At 42.3% G+C, this 14443-nt stretch overlaps 2 protein-coding genes across 2 annotated transcripts; both read right to left on the bottom strand.

Moving 5' to 3' along the window:
* Positions 1-901: 901 nt before the first annotated feature.
* Positions 902-2268, bottom strand: LOC117488572. The gene is made up of 3 exons (XM_034137565.1): positions 1794-2268; positions 1568-1674; positions 902-1462 (listed from the first exon to the last, which is right to left on the bottom strand). Exons 1-3 carry the CDS (start codon positions 2266-2268, stop codon positions 1289-1291), a joined length of 756 nt encoding a protein of 251 aa, XP_033993456.1. The 3' UTR covers positions 902-1288.
* A 1231-nt stretch (positions 2269-3499) lies between these two features.
* prss56 (serine protease 56) lies at positions 3500-7850 on the bottom strand. Its single transcript, XM_034137563.1, has 9 exons — positions 7751-7850; positions 6050-6208; positions 5690-5944; positions 4960-5149; positions 4737-4845; positions 4458-4614; positions 4168-4310; positions 3837-3996; positions 3500-3726 (listed from the first exon to the last, which is right to left on the bottom strand). Exons 1-9 carry the CDS (start codon positions 7848-7850, stop codon positions 3500-3502), a joined length of 1500 nt encoding a protein of 499 aa, XP_033993454.1.
* Positions 7851-14443: the final 6593 nt, after the last annotated feature.

The following is a 14443-nucleotide window of genomic DNA, read 5'->3' as shown; positions in this document are numbered from 1 at the left end:
CAGACAATAGATTAGACGCATGCGTGTCTGCAAGCCAGAAAGTTAAAAGTCAGTTCCTGAGGACAAGACAACAGGTGATAAATCTCTTCCTTTTACAGCTCTCCCTCTGTGATGAGTGGCCAGGCTCTGTTTCACTACAGTGTGTGTCTGCGTCACACAAATACTTGTTACTGGCATGATTTGGCACAATCCCCACGCACACAAACACACCAGTTGATGTGTTGCAACAGGAGTAAGTATGAGTGTTTACTCAGCTATCCCACTTATTTCCCTGTATATCCCTCCTAGCATTTGGCAGAAAATTACCACAGATTAGTGGGCAAATATTAGTTGTGGAGGTACTTTGTTTTTGTTCGACTCATTTAGCCAATCATCAATGCTGACAAACTCTGAGCCTCGGGAACCACTTTGCCAGTCGGACAAAACTCAACACACAGCAAACACACAGGGCTGTCTACGCTTCAAAGGTGTCACTTCCTTAAGCAACAGTTGTCTTTACTCTGACTCATGACAGACAATAAGAGACTTTAAAGGTCAGCCTAGTTCTGCGTCCAGTTACAATTCCCCATCAGGGAAATAATGAGTGAAGACAGGGAGGAGGTGAGAGGGTGCTTGTCACTGGCAGCTGCAGTGTTGATGGGAAAGCTTACCCTTAAAGAGTCGGAGGATTGAGGTCAATCTTGGGTCACGACAGTAACCAATCAGCCGCGACACCTGTCTCTCAAGAGTGTGTTTGCGTGTCAGCAAACTGCCGTACACAGCGGCAAAATACTGAAGGATTAGTAGCATTGCTGTCAGCTTATTTGAATATCTCACATCTAACCATCAACACTCAACATGCCATAGCAATAACAATTTTATTTATATATAGATCTTTTTTTACAAAAATACAAATGCTTTTCTTTGTACAAATAAATATAGTAAGAATCAGGTAAGAATACAAATAATATTTACAGTCTGTGTGCTTCACAAGAGGCTCAACCTTTGCAAAAGACAATATGAATAACTTATCACTTTGTACAGATTTATAAGTTAAACAACGCTGCATCTCCGACCACATAAAAAAATCCTGTGGCATGATGGGTGGGCGACAGTGGGATTGATACATTCAAGGTTGTGTTTTCATTTAGAGCCAGGCTCTGAGAGAAGGAAAACAAATCAATGCTTTTCACAAAAGACAGAAGAAAGTTTGAGTGAGTGTGCGTTTATGTGCGTCTCTCTGTCCCATGACGAGGCTTTTCTGGTGCAAACAGGTCTCTGTGAGAGTCTTTGTGCTTTCATCGTCATCTCAGACTTTGAGTGCGTCCAGTGCTACAGAGATTATCCTTGGCACACTGCGGTAAAAGGACTCGTTCTCTAGGCCCACAAGACTGTAGAAGGTCAAAGGTCGTCCGCCCACTACTGCTCTGACCCGCGCCTGGTAAAGTCCTCGATCATTCTTGGAGCTCAGATCAACTAACACCTGAACAAAAAAGAGAGAGAGAAAAAAGGCGTACATTAGACACAATTCTCTTTATCAATTGCTTATTCACTTCTGTCAACTTCTCAATCTTAAATGATAGTTCACCTCTTGGAAGCTCATGCGGAGGTTTTTGCTCGGGATGCTTAAGACCCAGCTGTAGGAGTCTCTGACCTGGCTGACCTGCTGTGAGGTCTCTCTGACTCCAGGGCAAACTGCAGGAACAAACAAAAACATTTGATTTGAGAAAAACAACAACTTTCCTAGAACAAATATTACACACATTGTTTTGTGAAGGTATTTAATGGAAGTCAGAACAAAGTGTGGTACATACTTTTCCCACTGGCCCCAGGTGTCTGCCTCTTCCGAAGGAGGCTCCGGTATATTCTGTGCAGACTTCGAGTCTTTACTGCTTGCACAGCTTGTCTGGGGTCAGCGGTGGTCTCTGAGCGAGGAGCCCCCTCAGTGACCACAGACGTGGACTGCACAGGAAGCGGTAACGCTGAATATTTCATTTCTGTTCCGTCTCCATTCTCAACAAAAGTAAAATCCTCCGACGTGACGCTCCAGTTTAAATCAGAAGAAGAGTCTTTATCTGGCAATGTTACACTTTGTGACTCATCTTCTGCCACTCCATCATCTCGTGTCCTTACTTTCTGAATCTCATTCATCAGGGCTGTTAAAAGAGACCAAGGTTTCTGGGGTTCCTGTGAGGATGAGGAGGAGGAGGAGGAGGAGGATGCTCCCGTGGAAGAAGACGTTGAATGGGGACTGTTGGGAGACTCCTCCTGGAGGTAGACTGCGTCCATGGACAGGATGGGAGGAGCAGCTCTGGATTCCAATTTTGAGCGCAGCGCTGAGATAAAAGATTGAAATTCTGCCTCCAGCTGATGTACCGAGGAGTCCTCTGTCTGGAGAGGACGAGTACAAAGAGATAGATATTAGGTGAAGCTTCATTAACCCCAAAAATATAATTAATTTCCATGTCAACATCAATAGCATCCTACATTTCCCAAATTGCCTTTGAAAGTAACTGTCAGTGTTGATTTTAGTTAATTAATTCTTCCCAGTTGAATGATCAAAAAATATATGGATATTGCAAAGATTCTTACTGAATCAATAAACATAAAATGTACCTCTTTACTGATTCAGATGATTCTATAAAAGATTGTATATAAGGATAACTGAATAATATTTCCAAAGAATTCTATGTTTTTAGATTTTCTTTGACATTTATAGCTTTTATTGAGGTTCCCGAATGAAGCGTTGAGTGTCAAAACAAATGAAATTCTACAAAAGTATAACACTAGTAATATAGCTGTATCTTTAACGACAATTACGCAGAACTACCAGGTTTGAACAGAACAAATAGACAGAAATGTTGCCTGTAATATACCTCTAAGAAAAGGTTGTCCTCTTGTCTTTTTGGCGTGGAGATGTCTGTTGATTTGTCATTTTGTTGTTTGTCCAGATCCTCAGCAATATTTCTCAGATATTTCTCCCAGTCGTCCACTGAGGGTCCCACCTCTCTGAATAAGGACGGAGGAACTGGAGAGGGACCCTGCTGTGTAGGCACCGTAGCTCCACCTAGCTGTTCTGCAAGTAATAAAAACCATGTTAGAAACCTGACTTAAAAACCCAATTTCTTATTATATCAATGCACCTAAAGAGACATTCGCACAGTTGGATATGCATGGCTTCCTGTAAGCTATTTATAGATTTTAATCTCAGATAAAACGGAATAAGACAATCTAAAAATGAAGTACCTTTAATCTGTGTGAGACGGGGGCTCAGGGCCAGGTCCCTTCGTTCTCTGGTGTGAATGAAGGCGGTGCTGTAGATGTGCTCCACCAGCTGAGGAAGAGTCTGGGTGAAGAAGGTCAAGTCCACTTTGTCCCGGATGTAGTCCTCTGCCCTCTGGAGCAAGTCTAGCAGGGTTTGTATGAACGAACGCAACTCTGGATGACAGAGAGGGAACCGATAAGAAAACTCAAAATCTGAGCCACATAAATAATAAGTGGTCTGCCTATTGTTTATTCTTCATCCATCAAGCTGAGATTTTAAATTAGAGCACTTACGACATTTCTTAAAGCGGGTGAGGCACTTGTCCTCTGCCATCCGGCTGCAGGCGCTGGCTGACTGACCGGGGGGGCAGGTCAGGGTGTAGAAACGACAGATGGAGCTGAACTCCGACCGCTGTTCCTCCTCCGTCATTTCTGTTGTCTTCAGAAGCTCCTGGCAGGTCGGCTCCCTGCTTCCAAAGGACTCTAAAATAATACAAACATAGATTGTAGTATTGTAGATTAATTACATATTTTAATATTTAGATATCAGCTGTTTTAGCTTCTGTGGTGTTTTATAGTTGCATGAAACTCACTGTGTATCTCAGCCTGAATCCAGTCAGAGAAGGCAGACACCCGAGTGTAGACTCCAGGCTTGCCCTTCTCCCCACAGCCGTCTCCCCAGGAGGTAATGCCGAAGAGCTGGAACCGACCTGAGATTCGGTCCTGGTAGATCAAGGGGCCTCCAGAATCACCCTAAAGATGACAGAAAACCCCAAAGCGTTATAGAAAATGATGGGTGTTGCTGAAACATATCAACAAACATAAAGGGTATCAATACCTATGCACTGTTTTAAAGGTTTGTCAGTAGTTAAAGGGAACCCCCAACTATAACCTGAGAGATCAGATAAGAAATGGTCTGCCCACCTGACATGAGTCTATTCCTCCGGAGAGATAGCCAGCACACAGCATGGTATTTGTGACCAGTTCTTTGCCAAGGGCGCTCTTACAGGTGCTCTGAGGCAGCAGAGGCACCTTGGCCTCCATCACCACGTCAGCAGATGGACCATCTGTAGAGAAACACACAGAAATGTTATATGTTAACTATTGATAGGTTTCAATATACAACAGCACTTTTAAGAAATCAAAACATCTTTTAAACAAAAAACTAAGCTATAAATATCATGAACTTCCAGGTAAATGATGGCCTTACTCACCCTCATAGAGGGAGCCCCAGCCTGCCACCAGACACGGGCTGCCAGTAGGGGGCTCCATGCCGGAGGGGAGACACACCGGGGTCACACGACCAGACAGGACGACTGGGGATGCCAGCTCCACTAGGGCTATATCGTTGTTAAATGTCTTTGGATTGAACTGTGGGAGGTGAAGAAAGATTGATTGATTGAAGAAACGAATTGATTGTTTAACCAGGGAGGTGTAATGGGAAAGGTAATACTCTATTATGCCTCTAATGCATCTTCACCTCGGATAGTTACCTTAGGATGAGGGATGATGCGGTTCACTTTGAGAACCTGCTCATCAGGGTCCGTCTTTGTGATGTCAAACTCCCCCACCACAGCAGTCCAGTAGCTCTCACTCCGGCTGCTACAGAGGTCAAAAACAATAAGAGAAAGTGGGAATGAGTGAGAGATCAACACTATGATAAACTCCAATCAAATATCTTATTATAGTTGCAGAGAAACAGTGATGCACACTCACCCAGCAAAACAGTGAGCTGCAGTGACCACCCAGGAGCTGTCCACCAGCACCCCCCCACACATCAGGCCACCATCTAGCTGGAGGTTGACCAGCCAGGGCCAGCTGCCTGGAGGAGCCGGCGAGCCCCCCACGATCCGGGAGCGAGGCTGTGTGATGTTCTGCACCGCGGACGACCTCTGACCACACACTGCTGCTGGGACAGAGACACAGAGGGTCACAAACTGAAGCAAAATCTGTTATTCTTTATTAGTTATTTCTCACATTCTCCTTTACATCCAATAGTACTTCAATTTAGATTAACAATTTCTTTAACAAGGGGTCACAACATGTATAAGGTCTCAAATCCCCCCAAAAAATCAACATGAGAATATGAAAAACAAAACGTGTAGAAGTCAAATCAATAATAACACTGAGAACGTAAATAACACAGGTATAGCAAAAATAAAATAAAATAAAAGATGGGTTATATGTAGGATGACTTGTGTAAGGTCATCCTACATATTACAATAATACAGTCCAATATACTTAGGAAAAATATCCATATACCAGGACATTTCAAAATAATATGGCTTAATTTGAAAGAAGCCATATTAATTTTTCTTACAAATTAATATTTGTAAGAAAAATCTGCTTTTTTACAAAGAAACATTGAATCACTTTGCAAATAAGCCTCACACTTTTCACAGACAAAGATAATCTGTATGAAGACATGACTGATGTATCCCCTCACCCTGTGCATGCGTCTGTGTGGCAGGCTCCAGGTTCTGCATGGTGTTCAGCAGGCTGCACTGGAGGACCCGGGCGCTGCAGCTCTCCCCCATGATCCTGATGCAGCTCTCTTTGTCCAGTTCACCAGCTGGGCAGCGATGCTGGTAGTATGCACAGGCCTGACTAAGAGCCCAACTCCGCTCAGCTTCATCTTGAAGCTTCTGCGCCTTACTGATGACATCACAGCTGGGCTCTGAAAGGGCATTGGCAGGAGACGCTGTTGGGGCGAGAAGGAGAGTTTACTAAGAAAGCATTCATTGGCTCAACATGGCTCAAGATGCTCACTGATTATAAGTGGAAGAAAGAGTCATATTTGACTTACAACAGGAGCCAGACAGCTGCCCACAGTCCTGAAACAAACAGGGAACACAGCCTCGGCAGCCTGCTTCCGCCCGACTTCTCTCAGATGATGCACGGTCGAGAGTGGACAGGGCACTAGTCATGGCCGCCTCGAGAACCACAGTGCCTCGATCAGAGAGAGCTGCAGGAGAGGAAAGGGAGACAGAGAAAAGAAAGAACAACATGTGAGACAAGCTGGGGGGAAGGAAGCGAAGTACGGCAAGATAGAGAAGAAGACAGGAGCCAGACTCGTGTGTTGGTCAGGCTGATATGCCAATATATATATTATGTTATCAGCTTATATGTTGGCCAAGTGACAAGTAGTTACAGTAAAATGGCAAAGACACATTTGCGGTAATGCCTCAATTAAAGCAGTTCTGGACATTATCAGTTTAAATCTGACTGTTTATCAAAACATATTTAAAAACGTTTTATGAAAATTGTTTAAAAAATAATGAGATCATCAGCAGCCTGGCTGGGCTCATTGCATAATGGACTGATACTACTTTCATACTTTTCTTTTGATAAATGCATGTTCATTGACTGAATTCTGACAAAATAGGAAGGACAACCACATCGTTAACTGCAGACCAGCGTTTTCTGTGGGAACATTATGTGTCCACATCCGTTATGTGAGCATCAGTATGAACTGGTGCCGCTTTCTGGTATGTGTGCGAGGACCCCCCCTTTCTCTCATGCTGCTCTTTGAGCTCATTGGCAGCGTGTTAGGGAAGCTAGCTCACGCTCAGCGCGCTGGTGAGGATTCAGCAGACTCACATCAATCGGGCCGCCGACCCTGCAGCCCCCCCTCTGTGCCGCACCACATCACAGGATAGGCTACTAACAACAACAATGCTGATTGAAGACTTAATTAGAAGGCCAGGGCTGAGCTGGCAGAGGCTGGCGAGCAGGGACAGACCCTAGGGGCGGCTGGGACCCCGAGTGCCTTGTTCTAAACACTCTAAACACACAGTGCCATCACCAGCCGTTTGTATGAAGGCTCTGCTGTACTCAGCACTTCAACCAGAGAAGGCCAGGGGTCCCCCACCAATGTGCTTTACTGCACGATTAAAGTATTCATGCATAACGCCTGACTGATAAAGTGCCGAATGAGATAAAGACATACAAATACAGCTGATGATATTTCTGATCCTTGCAGCTTGAAGACAGTTTGTATGTGCTGAAATACTACTCAAATGTGTTGCATTACTTCTTTAGGGTTACTAGGGTTAGCCACCTGCTGCTCCTCAGAAAAACACTAAACCATGAAAGATTGTTAAACAATATCAGCAATAATTCAATTTAAATAACAGAGAAGGCCTATAGCAAAACACAACATTCATTGATATATGTTGTGCCTCTTTGTACATCCTGTATGTCAGCTGTAGTATTAAGCTATTTTATAGATATTGTTAGTATCACCAAGTGTTGCCTGCTTTACTCCCAGAGAGATACAACGCTTTTGAAGCATCACTAGTGTTTAATTTGCGGGGCTCTCAACATTATGCATTAACACAAATGGATCTGTCTATGGCATATATCCTACATAGCAATTGTTGATTCGTTATTTCCAGCCCTCAGGAGGTGTGAAACTGCTTAAATGCTTATTCAGATATCTACACTATAATCACTTGTCATGTTGTCACTACCTTTCAAATATACTGCAACATGAGAAACACCTTACCTTTGAGAGCGCTCTGAGGCATCCTGTAGACCTCTCGACCTGCCGGGGCTCCCAGCAAACAGTGGAGTCCCATCAGCAGCAGAGATATGAGCAGCAGCATGGTGTCAGAGCATCAGACCTCCACTCCACAGCGACAACAAGCAGACAGGCAGGAGAGGAGCTGGTGGAGGTGAGGCGAGTCTGCAGGGTTTCCAGGTCCTTATTGTGAGGTTTCTCTTTGAAATCCTTCTCTGTCTCCCTCCTCCTGACTCTTTGGACTCTCTCCCACACTGTGGTGCAGGGCATCTGTCTGTAAGTTTACTTAGAGGAACAATAGGTGCCTGGAGTGGTCCCTGGTATATATAGAGTCCCCCAGGGGAACACCAGTAAGTGGGAGGGGGGACAGGACAGGAAAGAGAGGGAGAGGGAGGGAGGAGGGAGAGATGCTCCCATGGCCAATACACAAACAGATGAATTCATTAAGACTGTGACAGCAAATGGGGTGCAACTTGCCAAGGCTGGACATTACAAAGAGGTTTGGTTCTATGAAAAGAGACAGAGGGAGGGAGAGAGAGAGAGAGATGCAGATAGGGAGGGGGGGGAGAGAAAGGGAAGGCAGAGTGATTGGCTGGGCGGCAGGAAAGGGGGTGTTGTTTGAATGAATTAATGTGAGAGGAAGAGGGAGAAAGATATGCAGATAAAGATATGGGCTGATGTGACACTGGAGTGGAGGAATGTAGAACAAGAGAGAGAGAAGTCTGTGAGCGTCTGAAGTGAAGAGTCACAGGGAAAAGAGGGAGGTTGAGTGACAGAGTGTGAGAGAGCGGGAGAGAGGGTGAGGGAAGTGTCTGCCATTCTGTGTGCCGCTCAAAGAGGGCTTTGTCCCCGGCGTCCCTCTGAGGATGCCCACATCAAAGCCGCCCACCGGGCATCACTTGGCCGCCGCCTCCATTGATCACTTACAGTCTTTTATCCCCCCCATTAAAATATTGTCAGTTCACATCACTTTTGTCTTTCTCTGCTGAACTCTGCTTTTGTTACATAAAGATATTGTAAAAAAAAATTACATATGAATATGATGTATTTTTAAGGTATACACTTTCAATTTAGAGCCATTCAGTGTCACCTTTGTGGTCTTGTCACTGCAACTGCTGGTACTCAAGTAAAACTGACGTACTGATTTTCAGACAAAATGTTAGAACTCATGACATGATGATATGTTTGTAAATCTTTACATCTGAAAAAGACTATGGTAGTAACTGTAGCTTGTCATCTTTTTAAAGCTCAAACAATAACATTATGTGAAAAACATCTTCATCTATAATAACTAATAAGGATTTGTCAAGAATTATGACAACAAAAACCTTTTTTAACAACAATTAAATTATTATTGTTAATGAGTTACCAATGCCGAACCATAAGCCAGGATCCCTTATCATATAGGGGCCATTCTGCATTAAAGAATATTTTATGATTTGTTTATTCTAACACTGGCTTCAGAGGATGCAGGAGGTGCCAGTATGTAATCTGTCAGATATGCAAGTTTGCTTTGTCAGACAAACTTTGTCAATATAACTCTGTATATCAAAGTATATCCAATATAATAAGAAAACATGTCACTCTTCCACACCACAGAACCACAGTGTCATGTTATTATTATTAGATTGTACTGCATTCACAGCATATAAGGGTTACAGTGCACTGAAATCTCTGCAGGGAGTGATCCAAATATAACACTGATATAAACAAAATGTTCTCTACATTCACAGGCATCAGACAGTGGCATGATCACAGTCTACATGCACACAGAAAGAAGTCTGTGCCGACCAGTCTCCCAATCGAGAAGCACAAATTGGAGTCAACTTGGAGCCAACTAACTGGCCGAATCTAGCAGGGCATTATCAAAGAGAGCCGTGCACTGCTGCCACGCCGACAGCATACAGTACGTGTTAGAGAGTGTGTGACTGACTGTTGGTGTTTCACTCAAAGTGTGTGCTGCCAACACAAATGCTTTGATGGTGAAACAGATGAGGAAGAAACCAAAACAAGATTCAGAGCAAGAAGAAAACTGATGAGGAGTCAGAAGATACAAACATGACATGTCTTCCTTTTGAAGCCGTGCTTTCAGACGTTAGTTAGTGTGTGTGTGTGTGTGTGTGTGTGTGTGTGTGTGTGTGTGTGTGTGTGTGTGTGTGTGTGTGTGTGTGTGTGTGTGTGTGTGCGTGTGTGTGTGTGTGTGTGTGTGTGTGTGTGTGTGTGTGTGTGTGTGTGTGTGTGTGTGTGTGTGTGTGTTTTGTTGTGTGCATTGTGCCCCCAGCCCCCTCCATGCACCCGTGCGGCACAATGGCCCTGAGATCTGAGAGCAGGGTCAGGCGGAGCGGAGCGGGAACGGCATGGGACAAACGGGCGGCACTCTTTCATTTCTTTGCTCTCTCAATCTGTTTGCCTTTGATGTCCTTTGATTAATTTGCCTTCTGCTCACTCTTCCTTCATCTATCCACCAAGCATGGAGCATTCTGTCCTCCTTTCTCCTCCTCCGCCTGCCTGCCCCTATCCCCACCAATGGTGATGTTGTAACTTATCCAACGATAGAATACTTTGAATGATGTAAACTAGCAACGTGATGCGATCAAGTCATCTCTTATTTTATTAGATCTCTGTCAGTATATTTAGGCGGCAAACTGTACAGATACTGTTCTTTTGTTATTGATGACAGTGTTTGTGTTTTTTCTCCTGATTGGTTGAGTTTTCCGAGGCACTTGTCCTTAATAAAGCAGTCTGATACATCATGTACTCATGAGAGTGTCAATGGTAATGCCTCTACTCAGAACAAATGAGGTTGAAGCTGCTTTTAGTACTGCGCTGAACCAACTTCCTGACAATATTAAAGGTGATAAACACAAGGCAGTTCTAAATCATACATACATATATCATATAAAGTGAGCTCATCTGCTGTGCTCTTGTGTCTTTAAATTATGATCACCTTTATAAAATGGTGGATACTCTAACATTACAACTATATTTCTGGTCTTTCATCTTTTTTATTCAATTTGACCTTTTCTTTGAAGGGTTCTATTTACAAATACCCTGCCCTACCTTAACTGAAAAGTAGCATGAGCAAGCAGTAAGGAAGACATTGTGTTGCTCTCATTTGAGCTAAGTTGTCCTGCGATCCACCTGTAACAAACAGTTATGGTTTGACAGGTTTGAAGACATGTTTAGGGTTTGCACAAGAAAATAAATTCCATTGCTTAACAACGGTAAACAAAATAGTTTTGAGTGTCTCAGTACAAACATTTCAACTTAACTCTAGATTAATTTGGCAACCTTTTTGGTAGGTGGGAGGAATTTAAAACAGGCAGTGACGATTAATGAGTAGCTTGTACTTTAGGCAATTTTGTTTTTGTTGCTTTATTAGTAGTTAGGAGTTGTCTTCATTGTTTGTAAGACACAAAAATACACATTAAGTTATTACTGTTTTTTTGTCAAATTGCTTTGAAAAATAAGATTGTAAGCAGGAAGATTTGTAAAATCATCTGAGAAGTGTGTTTGCGTTTGACACTGGACCAGCTTGGCTGCAGAAATGAATGTGAATGCACAATCATCTGCTGAACCGTCCAGAAGTGATTTACTGCAGGATGCTCATGCTCGTCCCTGACTGGCTGCTTGAGCAGGTTACATAAAGAAAACACACAATGCTCAGCACACCACAATGAGAACCTTAACAACAATCGTGTTGAATAACACCCAGGTATTGTGTTCAGTTATGAAACCATTTCTCCTATTGTCTCAGGCAGAAAACAATTGAAATCTAGGTCAGTGGGGTACGCAGCGGAGAAAAGGTTCCCAACATTTCAGCACAGACAGACACTTGAAGCCCTGACAATAGTCAAGCAGCTCGTCTGCACAGGCCTGTTTTGGGTCATTGTTAGACATGTTGTTAATTAGATCTATTATGACCTCAACAAGCACATTAACTGCCATTAAATGCACATCAACCACCAACTGGTCCATAATGATACATTCGCTTTATCTAAATGGAGTGAAAATGATGTGGTTGATTAAGTTTGTATGGAAACACTGCTCAGATTCTTTTTCTATTAATAATTAAACTAAACACGACCTTTGTTTTATCACACAATGACAAATGTGTATTTGATAAAAGTAAATACATGAAATGTAATTAATGGTTGCATTAAGAAATAAAGGGGTTTTATAATTTAATTAAATTCAAATTTGGTTTAGCTTATCAACAATTATTTATGAATAAAACTAGGGATCCTCTGTCTCCTCCGCCCAGCCATAACATGGGGTCGACCCCCTTCCCCCAATAAAGCTTTGATTGTCAGTGATACTGGGGGGCTGTTTCTTTGACATTTGAGGGCTTAAAACCTGCCCTTAATCCTGTGATCTGACCTCCCATCTTTTGCTCTTTTCACACTTTGATTGGTAGATGTGGATATACTTTACCTGCAGGTGAAGGGGAACAGGCTAACATGTCCATCTCAATGTGATGCTGCAGATTTTGCGCTGAATTCTTTGCACCTAAAACCAGAATGAACAGGAAAAAAACAGAATGAGTAAACCATATGTTTGTTGCATAAAGCTGCACTTTATAGCAGGGCTGCAAAACACAAAATATATACAGCAACGACCAATGTTTTCTTTATAGAATAATGTGCTGGTTCAATCAAATGTTAAAAAAAACAGTGAACATCCAAGTTGATCAAAGTCCAATGGGGATGCCATATAATGATTTTCAGTTGATAATCCCAACATATTCAGATTAATATGATATAAAACTACTATGAAAAATTACTTCAACAATTATCAGAATAGATTCAGATTATTTCTCAGTCGATTGAATAATCTTTTAGTCAATTTACTATTATGTCTGTAATAGTACAGTAAGTGCAAACAATTTAACCAAGTTGAAAAAGCAAAACAACAATCCTGTCGATTCTACCACAGTACCGTATGTCAAGTTGTTGTTTTTACCTTCTCATCTTCCATGAGCATACAACAACCTGCTCAACACTGACTAGCTCCAATCAATATTGTCCATGAGAAGTATTAAGTATGGGACAACCTGGGAATGGAGCATTTGTCAGTCAGGGGGTATAAAAGCAAAGGAGGAAATACATTTAAGTACATTTAATAGATATCATTCATATTTGTAGTGGGTGCTAAAGAAAACAAAGCTCTACCCTTACCCTTAGTTGACAATGAAAGGTATTTTTGCAAATAACATAACACAGTTCTGGTCAGAGGTAACATGAACAGAATATGAACATCTTTAGAGCACCATGACAGCTGAAAAGGAAAAACAGAAACATCTATTCTAAGTGATTGCAGTCCACTGCTGACATGGAACAGCTGACTTGAAAAGGCTGACATCTAGTGTCACAATATTGAAACTTCTCTCAGCCCTGTCTGACAGAGTTGCTGAAACTGCAGTGTTCTGCTGCATGATATCATGTTACATTAGCAAGCTCTACATGGGACAGTGAGTTCTCATAACACTATAGGCGTAAAAAAGAAATCACTAAAATACAAATAAAATGAGGTGTGTCCAATGTTTACAAATCTGCATTGATTTGGATGAACTGGCTCCCATGAACTGTGATTGTGCATGTTTTCTGCAAAACTTGTTGTTCAATCAAATCATGACACATCAGTTATTAAAAAGGTGTAAAGTATATCACACGTTTACTATAGTTTTTAAGCAACATTTTCACTGATATTTAACCTGAAAGTATTGCAACATTGGTTTTGTGCCAGTCACACGCTAATATATTGATGGTCCCTTGATTAGGACCCTGTGAGTTAGGGCAGACCGGATGTGAATTGACCGTCCTCTGACTGACCGTCTGTGAAACTGAGGGAGAAGACGCCGCTGGATCCGGAGTGAATGTCTGTTGAATATTCAGCATACAAATAACTTCACCGCGGCAAGCGTGGTAACAAACAAGTAACTAACTATGCTAGCAAGCCAGCTAACTTGAGCTAATTTAAAATGTTCTCACCCCAGTCATCACTAGATATTCTTGTTATTTAATTAGCAGATTGCAAATTGTTCCAAAACTATAACATTCAAATGTTGAGTAGCCTTCCATATGTGCTTTAGAATGTATTTAAATACTCACCAGTTTGTGTAACACAGGTAGTTAACGCCTTTTATCCTGCAGAGGTAACCATAGAGAATTTAAAATAACTGTATTAAAGTCTGATGAATCGAGTTCGTCAGGTGCCAATTTAACGGCAGTATTCGCTAATGAACCCACATTGTGACATAACTAGTACTTATCGATACAAATGCGAAATTTTGCATTTTATCAGACACTTTTAAAAGTGAGAAATTAGATTGATTTAAAAACTCTGGACATCACGATATAAATAGATAGAGAAAATGAAAATCAGGCCACGTGGAGGCAGCATGGGACACAAATTGAAAATACTTGCATCTCTCTCTCTCTGTCTCTCTCTCCCCCCCTCTCTCGCGCACACACACACACACACACACACACACACACACACAACACACACAACACACACACACACACACACACACACACACACACACACACACACACACACACACACACACACACACACACACACCACACACACACACCACAACACACACACACACAACACACACACAACACACACAACACACACACACACACCTTAAGCATTTAAGGCTTTAAGTCA

The sequence above is a fragment of the Trematomus bernacchii genome, unplaced genomic scaffold (assembly GCF_902827165.1).
Source record: "Trematomus bernacchii unplaced genomic scaffold, fTreBer1.1, whole genome shotgun sequence".
Classification (NCBI taxonomy): Eukaryota; Metazoa; Chordata; class Actinopteri; order Perciformes; family Nototheniidae; genus Trematomus; species Trematomus bernacchii.
The sequence above is the reverse complement of the archived record's forward strand: the minus strand, read 5'-3'. Positions and strand labels throughout refer to the sequence as shown.